The 15,097-nt window shown below is 32.8% G+C and overlaps 1 protein-coding gene across 6 annotated transcripts in view; it reads right to left on the minus strand.

The window, feature by feature from the left end:
- Positions 1–15,097, minus strand: part of LOC142344731 (potassium channel subfamily T member 1-like) — a 179,492-nt gene that overhangs the window by 122,956 nt on the left and 41,439 nt on the right. For 5 of the 6 annotated variants that reach the window (XM_075396617.1, XM_075396619.1, XM_075396618.1 and 2 more), the window contains exon 2: positions 3,919–4,168. In XM_075396617.1, the coding sequence (XP_075252732.1) occupies positions 3,919–4,168 (250 nt within the window). Of the gene's footprint in view, positions 1–3,918; positions 4,169–8,924; positions 9,194–15,097 lie in introns of those variants that run through there. The other variant, XM_075396615.1, reaches the window with a different exon arrangement.

Here is a 15,097-nt window from a genome sequence, read left to right on the forward strand (position 1 = left end):
AACTTTTCAATAATCTCCATACCTTCTCGCTCATCCGGTGAACTTTGGAGGCGTTTCAGCAGAGCGTTAACATTACTCAGTTTTGCCTTTGGAGTGTTAGAGAAGTCAAACATTTCACATGATTTCTTGCATAGCTCGTACCCGCTGGACATTGTCTGTTCACGTCTATAGTTGCCATCAGGTTCCTGATTGTCGTTAACATCCTTTTCGGTAAACTCCGCTAAACCCTGTTCACAAACATTTTTTACTATTGTTTATTACTTTATGTACCCCTTTTGGTTTGAAGTCCTGAACTGCTCGAACGCTGTTAACCACTACTGATCGAAATCTTCCGTCGTCTTTTTTGTAGAAAAGTTTCACATCACAATTGTTCGTAGTAGTTATGAGTCCTTGTTCATCAGCGTAGTCTTTTTTTTCTTTTTGGGCCTTTGGAAGCCTCTCTTTGGTGAAAATGGGCCTCCCATTTATTGGGTTTTTGACTTGGCTCAACCACGATCGTCTCCCGTAGATTTCGTTTTTCTCTCCAAAATAAATAATTTTATCAATAATTGCAGGTAGATAATTCAAGTATTTCCATGGTCCAAGAGAGTGACAGGCTTTGAAGTTGCTCGGCTGTGTCTAACACTTTAAAAACTCGCCGAAAAACTGACAAACTTGGTGAGTTAGTGGCTGATCAGATCGTCTCAAAGGCATATCTTCTATTAAAATGCAGTCTTTTGAACTGTATTTCTCCTGTTGACTAACGCGCAGTTCCAGCGAAGCAACTCTGTTCTCTAATTGAACAATTTTTTATCTTTCATCTGCAGTTTTTGGGAAAAATTGGCTAAGATTTGACGTAAATTTCTGTCCTCAACAGTTTCCAATAACTTGGATAAAGTTTCGGAATCCATATTTGACAGTCAGCAGAGTTTTGGAGACAATTTTGGACAAAATAGGGCAGTTAGTTATATTACACAAGGAATTATTGGGAGAGCAATGTATAAACTACAAGTAAATTGTTTGTGAATTTGGGATAAATCAATCAGATTTCAGTTCAAACTTGCGTCATGTGTTTAAATGCGTGTGGCAGCAAAATGGCAATTTCGATTTTTCTCACTCTCAGCGCACAGAGCGACCAATTTGCAGCTAGCATGGTAATTTACAATGTCCGTGTTTGAGATAAAAATATAATATTTATATTAAAATATTGTTTTCTGTTGTCAAAGGCATCACAGAATGATTAAAAAAATATTACATAATTAGAAATTAGAAATTACAGAATTACAAATTATATCAACAAGATTGCATGGAGATCAGCATTATTAAAAAAACTCTTTCCCAGGTCTGGACGATGAATAGAAAGAATTTGCACTCGGCCTACAGAATTTTAAAAAACTCAATTTGCCCTCATGCCTAAGAGGAGAAACAAAGTTAGGGTCTCATATTACAAAAAATTGCTATAATTTCAAAATCTATTAAAAAAAGTTATCTACAAAAATGTGACAAAATTTATGGATCTGACTATGTGAGAAAATTGTTACATCTTAACCTAACGAGGTGTTGAAAAAATAACAATTGTTAAATAACTGCTACACGTATATTAACTTAGGGTTTATAAGAAATTATTGTTGATTGTAAGCTTTTTTCTGCATTTTGAATAGCCAACGTTGTGCCCGGCTCAATAGTGCTTTTTCTTTGTATTTATTGAGCGTTGATTTTGCGAGCTTGTTATGGTGCAAATCTTACGCTGAATAGATTCTGTTTGCTTCACAATTACATCTTTTTCTTTCAAAATAACTTTGAGGAATCAATGCGCTTAGTTGGTTCTAAAGCTGTTGATCTGCGTATCAACACGCCATTTTGGATAACTTGTGGAAGTATATTTTGTTAGCTGTGATCAATCAATTCGTAGTCAATACTTTTGTGGGTCGCTGGAAAAAATTGTCGCAATTGTGCTGAATTTGTTTTCTACATTTTAATTGTGTTCATTGACAAAACTCATTTTTTTCTCAACAAAATTGTTCGAAATCTTAACTAGTTTTACCCTGAAATTTTCCTGATCGTGTCTTTACAACTTACAATGCAACTTTTGGTTGAACTTTGATCTCTAGAATGCAATATGTTTTGGACTTGCTTTTATTTAGGTTTTTAGATCTTTCTGGTTGTCAGATTCTACCAGTCACACAACGTTTGTTTTTATCGCGGGACGTCCGCATAAAAACATCGTTATTGAAGCTGATTGTAATTAAGTGATTCATGTATAATATGAAGAAATGCGCCACATCGAAAGTCACATTTTTCAACACAATTTTTTAAACTTTTTTTTGTACTGCATGCATTTATCTAAGTGGTTTTGCAATAGAAATTGAATTGTTCCTTTGTATTCCCGTATTCCATAGCAATTATTTTGTCAAGCAGGAATCTGTGGTCAACAGAATCAAAAGTTTTTTGAGGAATGTACGTCTTGTTTCGTTAATAACATCGCAGATATCATCTTTTATCTAACTACCAGAATAATAAATTACATAAACAAGACTGCAGGGAGATCAGTATTAGTCCAAAAACTCATTCCGAAATGTGGACGAGGAATAGACAGAGTGAGCGCTTGTTCGACAGATTTTTAGAAAATTCCATTAGCCCTCATTTCTAGGAGGAGAAACAAAGTTATGGTCTCTTATTAAAAACTATTGTTAGAATTTCATAATAAAAAATAGATATCAAAAAAATGTGACAACAATTATGGATCTGAGCATGTGGAAAATATTGAAGCCGATTGTACTTAAACGATTCATGTATAATATGAAGAAATGAGCCACTCCGAAAGTCACAATTTTCAGCGCAGGTTTTTAAACTTTTTTGTACTGCATGCATTTATCTAAGTGGTTTTAGTGCAGGATACTCTTAATGATGTCTTCTAGGTATAATTCTGGATATGATAGCAACTAAAGTCCATCTGAGTCGTACCTGGAGCTCGCTCACAACCTCATATTCGAACAATTTCTACTATGCCTGTTACAGAATATAGTAAATGGGATCCAGTAGTAAAACTAGGCATAAAACAGCGTACATTCCATTACAGATTAATTTAAATGTTTAAAATTAAAATGTCGTTTTCTCAATCTATGAAACATAGTGCTAAAAATCAACATTTACGCTAAGCTAAAAAAAATTGTGTCCGGGCTGTGAGCCCAAAACTGAAAAAAAAGACAGTTGTGTTATTTGTCTCCTTCTCGAACCGATATTTTGTGGTCATAAGAACAAATGTTCAGAACATGGAATAAACGAAAGACAAAAGAGTGAACCCTGTTTCAGTAGTAATTAAAGAGACAATAATTATGGAGTAGACACATAATAACAAACCAAAGCTTTCTCTTTGAAAAGCACAGAGAAAAGATTAAAAAAAACCGTTGCCTTTCTAATTATTTGTTCGAGGAAAAGCGGTGATAAAATTTCTATATTTTTTTCATTGAGTCAGTTTATAAGCGAGGATTATCGAAAACACCCATGACCGTTGAATCGAGCCTGTAGAAGTATTACGTGTAAATGTTTGACCCATGGCCATTCTTTTGCTCCAATTTTTACCTTGTAAGTTCTGTCAAATTTCTGTCATGGGCACTAATCAGCACTTATTAGATAGTATTGAATATTGCTGTTGATATTTTAACGAAATAGCAAAAGCGAGATCTGTCAAAGTTAATAGCAATGCTTGAAACCGTCGATGCACATAAAATCCTCGAAACTTACAAGATAACAAAGTTTTCAATGCAACTAATTAACCTTACGAGTTCATTTAAAGTCTCGCAAATTCTGATAAGAGTTGTATAAAATCTCATGCGATAATAATTTGAAAAACTCACCTGAGGCGACAATTCTACCTAAGGGGGCAGTTTGGAAACTCATTAATGACATATCTTCATCAACAAGTAAAGCAAAACTGACCTTTGAACAAACTCTGAATCAACTTCTTTCCCACTCTTTTCCATGACCCCCGAGTTCACTACAGCCACTGGTGGGTTCGCATTGGCGTTCATGTCGAACTTCTTGATTGTGCCCTCGGTGTCGAACTCTGCCGACTCTCCTTGAGGGTTGCTCCCATCTGGACTGTTGTCGTCATCGCCCCTCTCGCAGTTGTTGTTTTGCCTCTGGTTGCGTTGATTTCGAACTCTAGCTATCGTACTGTGGATCATCTCTAATAAACACACATGAAATTGATTAGTAGAGTCGACCACAAGTCTTAGATAAACTGAAAAAACTGGACCATCAACAGACCTGTTATCATGTGTTTTTTGGACTTGGAACTTAATGAATGAAGTCTTGAGTCAAAATATATCCGAGAAAGGAAGTCAAGAGCATAGTTGCTTGCACTATTTTTTTTCGACAGAAACCGAGCATCAATGAAAGTACTATGATGTCTCCTAAGATGTCTCTTGTGGCCAAATGTCAGATTTCTTCAGATTATTTCGAAGATCCTAAGTAGAAAATGAAGCACAAGCAAATTCGGGAACCTCAGCGAATTTCAATTTTGGGGAACGCGAGAAGTTTCTAAGGTTGAGCTCATATACGTTCCACCATAATGCCTATTGTTGTTTTTCTGAAATAAAACTTGCTTAAAGGTAAAAATTTGCTATATTTGAGATTCATAATTTACCGCCAAAGGAGTAAGAGATAGAAAACTGTCAAAAATTCGTACATTGTTCGAAAATAGAATGTGTATCCGTTTAAAAATGGCTTTAGGCTCAAACCACTATGCAGATTTTAAAATGTCTCATGATAAGGCTGGCGAGAAGAAAACTCAATGGCTACCTTTATAAAAAGAACCTAAAAACAAAGTCAAAATAGCATTATATAAACAGTAAACTAAAATGTTGACATGAATTTCACAAAAAAAAGATATATGACCTGTATTTACTGAGAATACTTAACAAGTAGAAAAAACATAAAGGTCAAAAGATAGGAAATACCTCTATTTTTTAGAACAGTTAACTCTAGAGTTATCAAAACCATTAGCTATACAATGCCAATAAAATCTCTCATTATTCAGAAGTTTCCCGACTAAAAAAATACATCAGAATTCAATAAGTCACTTAAAATTTGCGGGAAATCGGTTTTGAAGCCCATAAAATCAAAATCTTTTCGATAAAATTAAATATAACCAATTGCGCCTTCCGTTAAGGCCATTATTGTGATAAAAAACTTTTAATTATTGTATCATTAATTTGAGAATCGGACACGACATCAAAGAGAGAACCCCAAAAATTGAAGAATGTCCGAAAAGAAATAAAGTTAAGAAAAGTGTCGACGCCAAAAAACAGTTATGTAAATGATAAAACAGCAGTGTTTACTACATTCGAATTCACCCGAGGGATGATGCGCACTCCGTTTTGTGCTGACCCTACAATTAACGCTGGAAGAGATAAATGTGAAACGGGCAAATATCGAAAAGGCATTAATTTTGCTTTTAAGTTTTCAAAGACATACGTAAAAACATCCACAAGGTTTCATCTCAAAATGTCGAATAGACTGATCTTCTTCTCGTTGGGAAGTCAATTGAACATGTCGTTATTGTGACTAAATCAAAAGACTAACATCGAAAACAGGCAGAAGTCAAAATTTTACGAACAATTTTTCGCAAACAAAGTAGAAGCCAAGAAACCGTAAGGTTTTCGCTGAAATCATCAGGTATGTTTAGTGGTTTTGATTTGAACGTACATTTGATCTTCCAAAAATTGATATCATCCCAAGTCAGTAACTATCCGAAAAGTGACAACGCACCATTACAATCGGTTATTTACAATCCAATTTTTTTACAATCCAAATTTTTAATGGTAAAAATACGAAATTGAACCAATATTGGTCCTGCCTTTGCTTCTTATTTATTCAAAGAAAACGTGTTTTAAATGTAACCGAAATAGCTCGTTTAACAAAAAAGACAAAAATTCAAAAATAACGGATGGTTTTTACATACGTATCGAGATATAATACCGAAAATATTTAGTTATCAGGTGAAAGCATTGAATAGGTTCCTAAAGAGCTCTTTGGATGATCAGTTAAAGCGTTTATGATTTAGACGCAGTCATGAGACAGAAAGGATATCAAATGCTGGCAGAACTCAAGGACTCAATAAATTTTTGCAGGAGCGATAAAATATGTGAGCTTTTACTAAGAAAGCATAATATTTTTCGCGGGGCCTCACTTGAACACCATTGGTACTTTCTTATAATTTCACCTCTGAAATCAAACAGATGATAAATGTGTTAAAAAGATTTTTAAACCTTAAAATAATTTAATAAAAATTTTAAATAACCCAAAAAAACACTTCGAGACCTTTCCTTTTGCAAAAATCAGCAATGAGACCAAAACTCCCCTTAGTATCGCTGAGCTGCTGTTAAACAACTCTTTTTTCCAGACAATTGCGCAAAAGAAGATTTGGAAAACAGAAATTTTTTTATCAAAAATAAATATTGCTTTTTTGATGAAATCGATTTAATTTAACGAACAGCCGCTAAAAAGTGTTTTTTCCAGTACAGTTTTTGCAGAATCAAGGTTGAAAATAGCCATAACTTGAGTATGCAAATGTTGTGTCATCAGTTTTTATGTCAACAGTACAGGTCTGCACAAAGTGGGCGAAATTAGCATTTTTAGTACTTTTTGTTCAAAGTTTTTTTAAGAATGCCAAAATTTAGCCAAGTTTTACCCAAAAGTATTGTTTTAAACAAATCAGCAACTCTGTTCTATCATTAGTTTAAAATCAATGAGATGTTTGTTTATATTTCTATTATGTTATTGACAAAATTCATCAAAGTTTCAGCCATTTTTACAAAAATTGTGAGAAAAAACAACTGAAGTGTGGCTAACATTCACAAAATTTGAATCTCCATAGTTTACCTGATGAAAAGAAATTAAAGAAAAGCCTTTTTATTATTTTGAAATTCTACTCTTGACATGCTTTTTAATGATTCCTCTCGCAACATTGTACGATGAATATACCGATCAGCGAAAATTGAATGAAGAAAAAACCAAGTTGAGCTGTATATGCATTTCCACATGTCACTTTTATCTGCTAAAACATTTAAAAAAATTTTATCCTTGCAGATGAAAGTCTCTATGCAATTACATTTAAGTCCCTCAGATCACTAATTGCGGCATTAGAAGACCACTTGATGATGAGTCCTTGCTCATATCTCTCTGCTCGTGAGAAATTTTGGCATCTCAGAGAATTAGCATTTATTTAAAACTGAATTTCGCAAAAAACAAGTAATAAGCAGTGATTTAAGCTAAACTCGATACTAATTTTGAGGCAAATGCTCTGTATAAAGTACTCGGGTCATCCACCGTACAACTTTTCTTGATTTAATTCAAGGTCATATATGATTCTCAGTACTCTTACTATGTTGTATATCATTTGTTTTATTCCTTAGCAGCCAGAAAAGATCTTAAATGAATTTAAAGAAAATCATACAAGACTAAAACAAAAATTTTGATAGCCGAAAACTGTAATTTTTTTTGGTTGAAATCGAAAAAAATCTGGAAAATCATTCAAGGTCATACAGGTACATAACACATGGAGCGACCAGTTGAAAATTCTGGTATAAGGTATTCAGAGGGCGTTCAATTGTAATATATTGTATGTGCAGCCCACATTTGACTAATTGGATGTGCTAAAACAATGAGTTTGTATTTTAAACATATTTTGAAAAAAATTAAATATTAGATGCAAAAACCTTTTACTCGCACGTTTCTAATAAATAAACATTTATAGGCATAAACAGGCTTAAGAAAAATTAAAAATTGGAGTCATATACATAGACTTATTCCTTCAGCACCCAACTTTGCACTAAATTTTACGTTTCAGTGTCCTTTTGCGGATCACACAGTGATGCAGGAGAATCACCTAAGTTTCGAACTAAACTCGTACTAAGAATTCACTTATGGACATTATGAAATCATTTATGGTCCTTGAATAAAATGAAAGGAACTTCAATGCGGGTATTGTAAAATTTGTAAATTATTTGCAAAAATTTGATAGTTTGAACTTCACTGGAGAGAAGAACTGCATAGAGCTTGAATCTCGTTCGGTTAATGCAAAATTTTGCTTAATGTCAAATATTTAATATCGGATTGTTTGGAACAAAAAAAACGCATTTCCACTAAAATTACACCAACAAGAAATTGAGGAACAGTATAATTGAAGACATCAAAAAACATTGCTGATGCTTTCGCGCAAAGTTCTCCTCGTCCTGGTAGACATTCCATGGCTAATTACAAAATTTAAACATTATGAGATACATAAGATGTATAATAGATGCTGATTCAAAAGAAATTTACTTTGGATTTGCCTAATTGATTGCTCGTTTCTACTTCATTTATGCTTCAAAGGTACTATAATTTTTTTTGTTGCATGCAAAGCTCTGTAAACAAATTTTTGTGAAAACCTTTTTAGTCATCTCAGATCCTTTGAAATTTTTCCAAAGAATTGCCTGCCATTATTGTGATAATATATACGATGCTAAGGATGCAGAGTAATGATTTTTTGATCAAATCTGACAAGATTATGCATTGTTCAACACCCGTCTTTTTTACTTATTTTTGCTCTCATATTTATGGACATCAAACCGCCAACGTCCAAAATCTGAGTACAACGGTTAAAAGCACTCCTTAACGCTCAAACGCTAAAAAAACAAGGAAATAAAACAATTGGTTTCTAAAAATAACCAGCAGCTGGTCAAACACTATCATTTCCCACTAATTGTTGACAGCAGTTGACCGTGTTTTCTATATTGCGGCTCACAAGTTAATCATTCAGAATCTATTGAGGCTTCAAAACCAGTCATCCTCTGATTAATTAAAGAATTCCTGGTATTGCTATTACGCGGCTCAACTCCTTTTTAATATTAAAAAGTTCTGTCTAGTGGTTATTAAACAGGACCCAATTGGCAGTATCTTACCTTCCTTTGTTGCAGCCGGGTGTGTTTGCTGGGTTCGCAAACCGGAGCCCGAGCCATGCAACCTTCGTTGATAGTTAATCCGAATCATAATTTCAAAACTAATCACTACCCAACTAGTTATAATATCCTCCAAACTTTTGTTGACTCACACATTAACTCAACTGAGGTAACAAAACCAATTTCTGTATTTGACTTCCAAAAAATGGGAAAAAGTGCTGCTTTTGGGTTAATAAATTTTAGTAAGTTATTGACTAATACATTAACTCAATTCAGGTTATAGTTTCAATTTGTAAACTTGACATTCAATCACCTCTTTCGAAAGTACATACAAAAGTTGATTGAAGGATTAGTGAGAACTGTGTTCGTGTGTGACCAACCCAGTTTAATTAAGACCAATTTGTTATGATAAGTATAGTTTCAAAAGGTGGGGGATCTTTAATCTTGTGTGCTTTGGGCGCTGATTAAAGAACATCATCTGAATGGTGTTAGACCATTAGGATAAACATTGCTGCAGAAAGAAGCTGTCTTTTCTAAGATTTTAGACAAACATCTTTTCCCTAGCTTTCCTGTAACTCCATTCTTTGAAGGGATCGAACAGGAAAACGCAGTTACACAAACATTCATCAATTTGCTAGCCGTTTTGAAATCCGCTTAGCTCTTGTAAGGTATTTAATCATCAGGGTAATGGGACTAAAAATTTTTTTCAGCAGCTGTTATCTTTTCTTGGATTCGCCTTTTGTTCAGCTGCTGTTATCTAAATTTATGGAATATCCTGGACTGCATTATCAATCAGACGTAACATCATTTTCCTCTAGCTAAATTAGGCAACCGTGTGGAATAAAGTGAGACTAAGTTGAGTACACAACTTGAAGTGCAGTCTAAAACTTCCAAGGACAGTTAAGAAAAAAATTTTAAAAACCTAAAGATGACTGATACTAAAGGTTGCTATTTGTGGATACCTCATCAGGTACAATCACACTTAACGAAACGTTACCTTAGGGTATCGAAAAAGATCAAAACTTAATTCTACAAAATCCCAAATGAACAAAAATAAATAATTTAACTTGTTTTTCAGACACAATTTTTCTTGGCTGCAAAGATCTCCTTGTTATAATAGCAAATAGTTTCGCAAAAAAAATGTCTAGAGATTTTTTTTACAAAATTTAGTTTCTAGGGCATCAGAAGCAAACTTTGCTGTATTTGAATTTAGAAATTTAGTATCTTCTAGGTTACTAAATTTCCTAAGATTCGAAATTGTATGATAACTGCTAGATAAAAATTAGCGAAAACATCAAGTGTTAGAACAATCGTGGCCAACCTATAGCTATTTTCTTTCAAAGCAAAAGAAAAAGGCGCTTGATTGGAGACAAAAGTTAGAGGTCTGCGAAAACGGTTGATATTTGCTAGAAAAAAAATTTGTTATAAATTATGGGAACTTGAAGGGGTCGAAAAGAAACATACCTACAAAATTGATTGAAATCGATTTGCAATTCTGCTAAACAGAGAAGAATATAGGAATTGATGCAGGATAAATCATTTGGTAATTGAAATATTTAAATTTTGAACTACATCGAAATACCGTTTTGAAATCCGCTTAGCTTTTGCAAGCTATTTAACCATAAGGGTAATGGGACTATAAACTTTTGTTCAGCTGCTGTTATCTTTTTTTGGATTCGCCTTTTGTTCAGCTGCTGTTATCTAAATTTATGGAATAGCTTGGACGGCATCATCAATCAGACGTAACATCTTTTTCCTCTAGCTAAATTAGGCAACCCTGTGGAACAAAATGAGACTAAGTTGAGTACACAACTTGAAGTGCAGTCTAAAACTTCCAAGGACAGTTAAGAATAAATCTTTAAAAACGTAAAGATGACTGATACTAAAGGATGCTATTTGTGGATACCTCATCAGGTTGAGTTGCACTTAACAAAACGTTACCTTATTGTACCGAAAAAGATCAAAAAATGTAATTCTACAGAATCCCAAATGAAAAAAAAAATAAATAATTTAACTTGACTTTCAGAGACAATTTTTCTTGGCTGCAAATTTCTGCTTGTTATAATAGCAAATAGTTTCACAAAAAAATGTCTAGAGAATTTTTTTTACAAAATTTAGTTTCTAGGGCATCAGAAGCAAACTTTGTTGTATTTGAATTTAGAAATTTAGTATCTTATAGGTTACTAAATTTTCTAAGATTTAAAATTGTATGGTAACTACAAGATAAAAGTTAGCGGAAATATCAAGTGTAAGAACGATCGCGACCAACCTATAGCTATCTGCTTTCAAAGCAAAAGGCAAAGGCGCTTGATTGGAGACAAAAGATAGAGGTCTGCGAAAACGGTTGGTATTTGCAAGAAAAAAATGTGTTATAAATTATAGGAACTTGAAGGTGTCGCAAAGAAACAAACCTACAATATTGATTGAAAATGATTTGCAATTCTGCTACACAGAGAAGAAAATAGGAATTGATGCAGGATAAATCATTTGGTAATTGAAATATTTAAATCTTGAACTACATTGAAATACCGTTTTGAAATCCGCTTAGCTCTTGCAAGCTATTTAATCATAAGGGTAATGGGACTATAAACTTTTGTTCAGCTGTTGTTATCTTTTTTTTGGACTCGCCCTTTGTTCAGCTGCTGTTATCTGAATTTATGGAATAGCTTGGACGGCATCATCAATCAGACGTAACATATTTTTCCTCTAGCTAAATTAAGCAACCTTGTGGAACAAAATGAGACTAAATTGAGTACACAGCTTGAAGTGCAGTCTAAAACTTCCAAGGACAGTTAAGAAAAAAATTTAAAAACGTAAAGATGACTGATACTAAAGGTTGCTATTTGTGGATACCTCATCAGGTTTAATCGCACTTAACAAAACGTTACCTTAGTGTATCGAAAAAGATCAAAAAATGTAATTCTACAAAATCCCAAATGGAAAAAAAATAAATAATTTAACTTGACTTTCAGAGACAATTTTTCTTGGCTGCAAAGTTCTGCTTGTTATAATAGCAAATAGTTTCACAAAAAATTTCTAGAGATTATTTTACAAAATTTAGTTTCTAGGGCATCAGAAGCAAACTTTGTTGTATTTGAATTTAGAAATTTAGTATCTTATAGGTTACTAAATTTTCTAAGATTTAAAATTGTATGGTAACTACAAGATAAAAATTAGCGAAAATATCAAGTGTAAGAACGATCGCGACCAACCTATAGCTATCTGCTTTCAAAGCAAAAGACAAAGGCGCTTGATTGGAGACAAAAGTTAGAGGTCTGCGAAAACGGTTGTTATTTGCAAGAAAAGAAATGTGTTATAAATTATAGGAACTTGAAGGGGTCGAAAAGAAACAAATTTACAATATTGATTCGCAATTCTGCTACACAGAGAAGGAAATAGGAATTGATGCCGGATAAATTATTTGGTAATTGAACTATTTAAATTTTGAACTACATCGAATTACCGTTTTGGAATCCGCTTAGCTCTTGCAAGCTATTTAATCATAATGGTAATGAGACTATAAACTTTTGTTCAGCTGTTGTTAATTTTTTTGGCTTCTCCTTTTGTTCAGCTGCTGTTATATAATTTTATGGACTAGCCTGGACTGAATTATCAATCAGAAGTAACATCATTTTCCTATAACTAAATTACGCAATCGTGTGGAATAAACAGACTAAGTTGAGTACACAACTTGAAGTGCAGTCTAAAACTTCCAAAAACAATTCAGAAAAAAACTTTCGAAAAACCTAAATAAAACTGGTGCGTGGATACCTTGTCAGGTACAATTGCACTTGATAAAACGTACCTTAATGTATCAAAAAAGATCAAAAACTTGATTCTACAAAATCCTAAATGAAAAAAAAATTATTAATTTAATAAATCGAGACGTTCAGAGACCTTTTTTTTTGAGTGCAAAGATCTGCTTGTAATAATAGCAACTAATTTCATGAAAGATTGTATAGAGAATTCGCACAAAATTTATTTCTTATGGCATCAAAAGCAAAATTTGCTGTAATTGCTCTTAGAAATTTAATATCTTCCAGGTACCAAAAAACTACTAATTTTCTTACACATTAAAATTGTATGATAACTGCAAGATAAAAATTAGCAAAAACATCAAGTACTAGAACAATCGCGACCATCCTGTAGCTATCTGCGTTCAAAGCAAAAGACAAACGCGCTTGATTGGAGACAAATTCTAGAGGTCTGCGAAAACGGTTGATATTTGCTAGAAAAAAAATGTTGTTATAAACTATAAGAATTTAAAGGATTGATAAAGAAACAAACCTAAAAATATTGATTGAAAATGACTTGCAATTCTGCGAGACAGAAACAAAATATGAAATAATGCAGGATAAATCATTTGATAATTGAAAAATTTAAGATTTGAACTACATCAAAAGACCACTTAAAATAAATTTTTTGATAGAGGAACATCAAAGAATGGCCTTAAAACAGCAAAACAAGAGAAAAACGTCCAAATGGCTTCACAAAGCCTTATGGTTTTTTAGAAAACGTAAAAGTAAACTACAGTTTACCCACCTAAAAGACAAAAAAATGGTTAAAATTTGACTGGGAAATGCAGTCTTTGATTGAGTGAGCAATTTGAAAAAACAATAACTGAAAATCAGTTGGCTTGTCATCGCTTTGTGTTTCAAAAATGGCAATGTTTTTGTGATGACCTATTATTTTCATTCTAGTGTCTGGCAGTAATTACAGCCGACGAATTAATAACTCTTTGTTCCCCCACTCTATTTTATTTGATGTAGTCTTTCAAACTGAACCAACTGCTTGTTTTAAGGTGAAATTGGCAGACCAAATGAATGTTCAAAATGACATTCTAAAAAGGACAAAAAGTTTTAATTTTTATTTTGTGTTCATTCTATAATTATATTTCGTCCATATAATAAAGCAAACGATTTTTTATTGTATTTATTGACGACCTGATAAAGCAATTTTACAAAAACGTATTTTTTTAACAACCAAAGAGTTGTGAAAACTATTTGATTGGTGAAAAACAGGTTTTTGTCAAATTGCTGCATCAGGTCATCCATAAATACAACAAAATTTTGTTTGCTTTAATACATGGACAAAGTATAATTATAAAAGGAACACAAAAAAGAAAGATAAAATATTTTGTCTTTTTCTGAATCTCATTTCGAACAATCATTTGGTCTGTCAATTTCACCTTAAAACAATCAGTTGGCTCAGTTTGAAAGCTTATATCAAATAAAATAGAGCGGGAGAACAAAGAACCTTGAGTTCTTATTTCGTCTCCTGTAATTACTGCCAAATATTAGACTGAAAATTTACTTCATCGTGAAAACATTGCTATTTTTGAAACACAAAGCGATGACAAGCCAAATGATTTTCAGTCATTGTTTTTCTATTTTTGCCTTCTTACAAAGAAGTTGGACGTTGCTTGATCCGCGAAATAAAGCTAAAACTAGAAATCTGAAAGCTTCACTAAACACGGATTAAAACAAAAAGTAAAACAAATCAAATGGAAATAAAGCACCCACTCTGTTGCTTTGAAAAATATGTCAATAATTATTTGGCAGCTGACAAAAAAGAAGCCCATTTTCTAATGTAACTAATGTTTTTCGAGTAACTTCTCCAAAACTCTCATTAAAGATCTTTTGTTTTTTTAAAATAAAAATTTCATTCAACTTTCCAAAGTAAGTATTGTTTTTTTTCTATCGAAATGATTAAAGAATTACTCAGAGAAGTACATTTGTAAGAAATAAAGATCTTTCATAAATAGGTTAGAGCCAAACATTTATTCGCGTTTGTCGTTGTCTCGTCGAATGAGAACGGAAATAAATTAATGTTCTTCAAAAAAATAAGAAAAATTGAATACAAAAAAATCCCTTTAAAACGAATCGATTTACACCTCAAAAAATATTCCATTACGTTTCGTTAGTGGAAAGCAATCTGCGTTTTGAACGAATTACTAAAAATTGTGGGTTTTCAATTCTTTAAAAGCGTTTGGTATGCACCATCAGAATACTTAAGTAATAAAAAGCTCCCACAAAAGTCGCAAGTCACAACTAAAATTTTATATGGTCACAACTTGACAAAAAATATTAATCGCATTAGATCTTACAATACATAATTATTCTTGCACGGTCTGGCAAGACAACTTCAATCTTATAGGTTTTGTTTAAGAATATATA

This window comes from Convolutriloba macropyga, chromosome 8 (assembly GCF_964194025.1).
Source record: "Convolutriloba macropyga chromosome 8, txConMacr16.3, whole genome shotgun sequence".
In the NCBI taxonomy this organism is placed as follows: Eukaryota; Metazoa; Xenacoelomorpha; order Acoela; family Convolutidae; genus Convolutriloba; species Convolutriloba macropyga.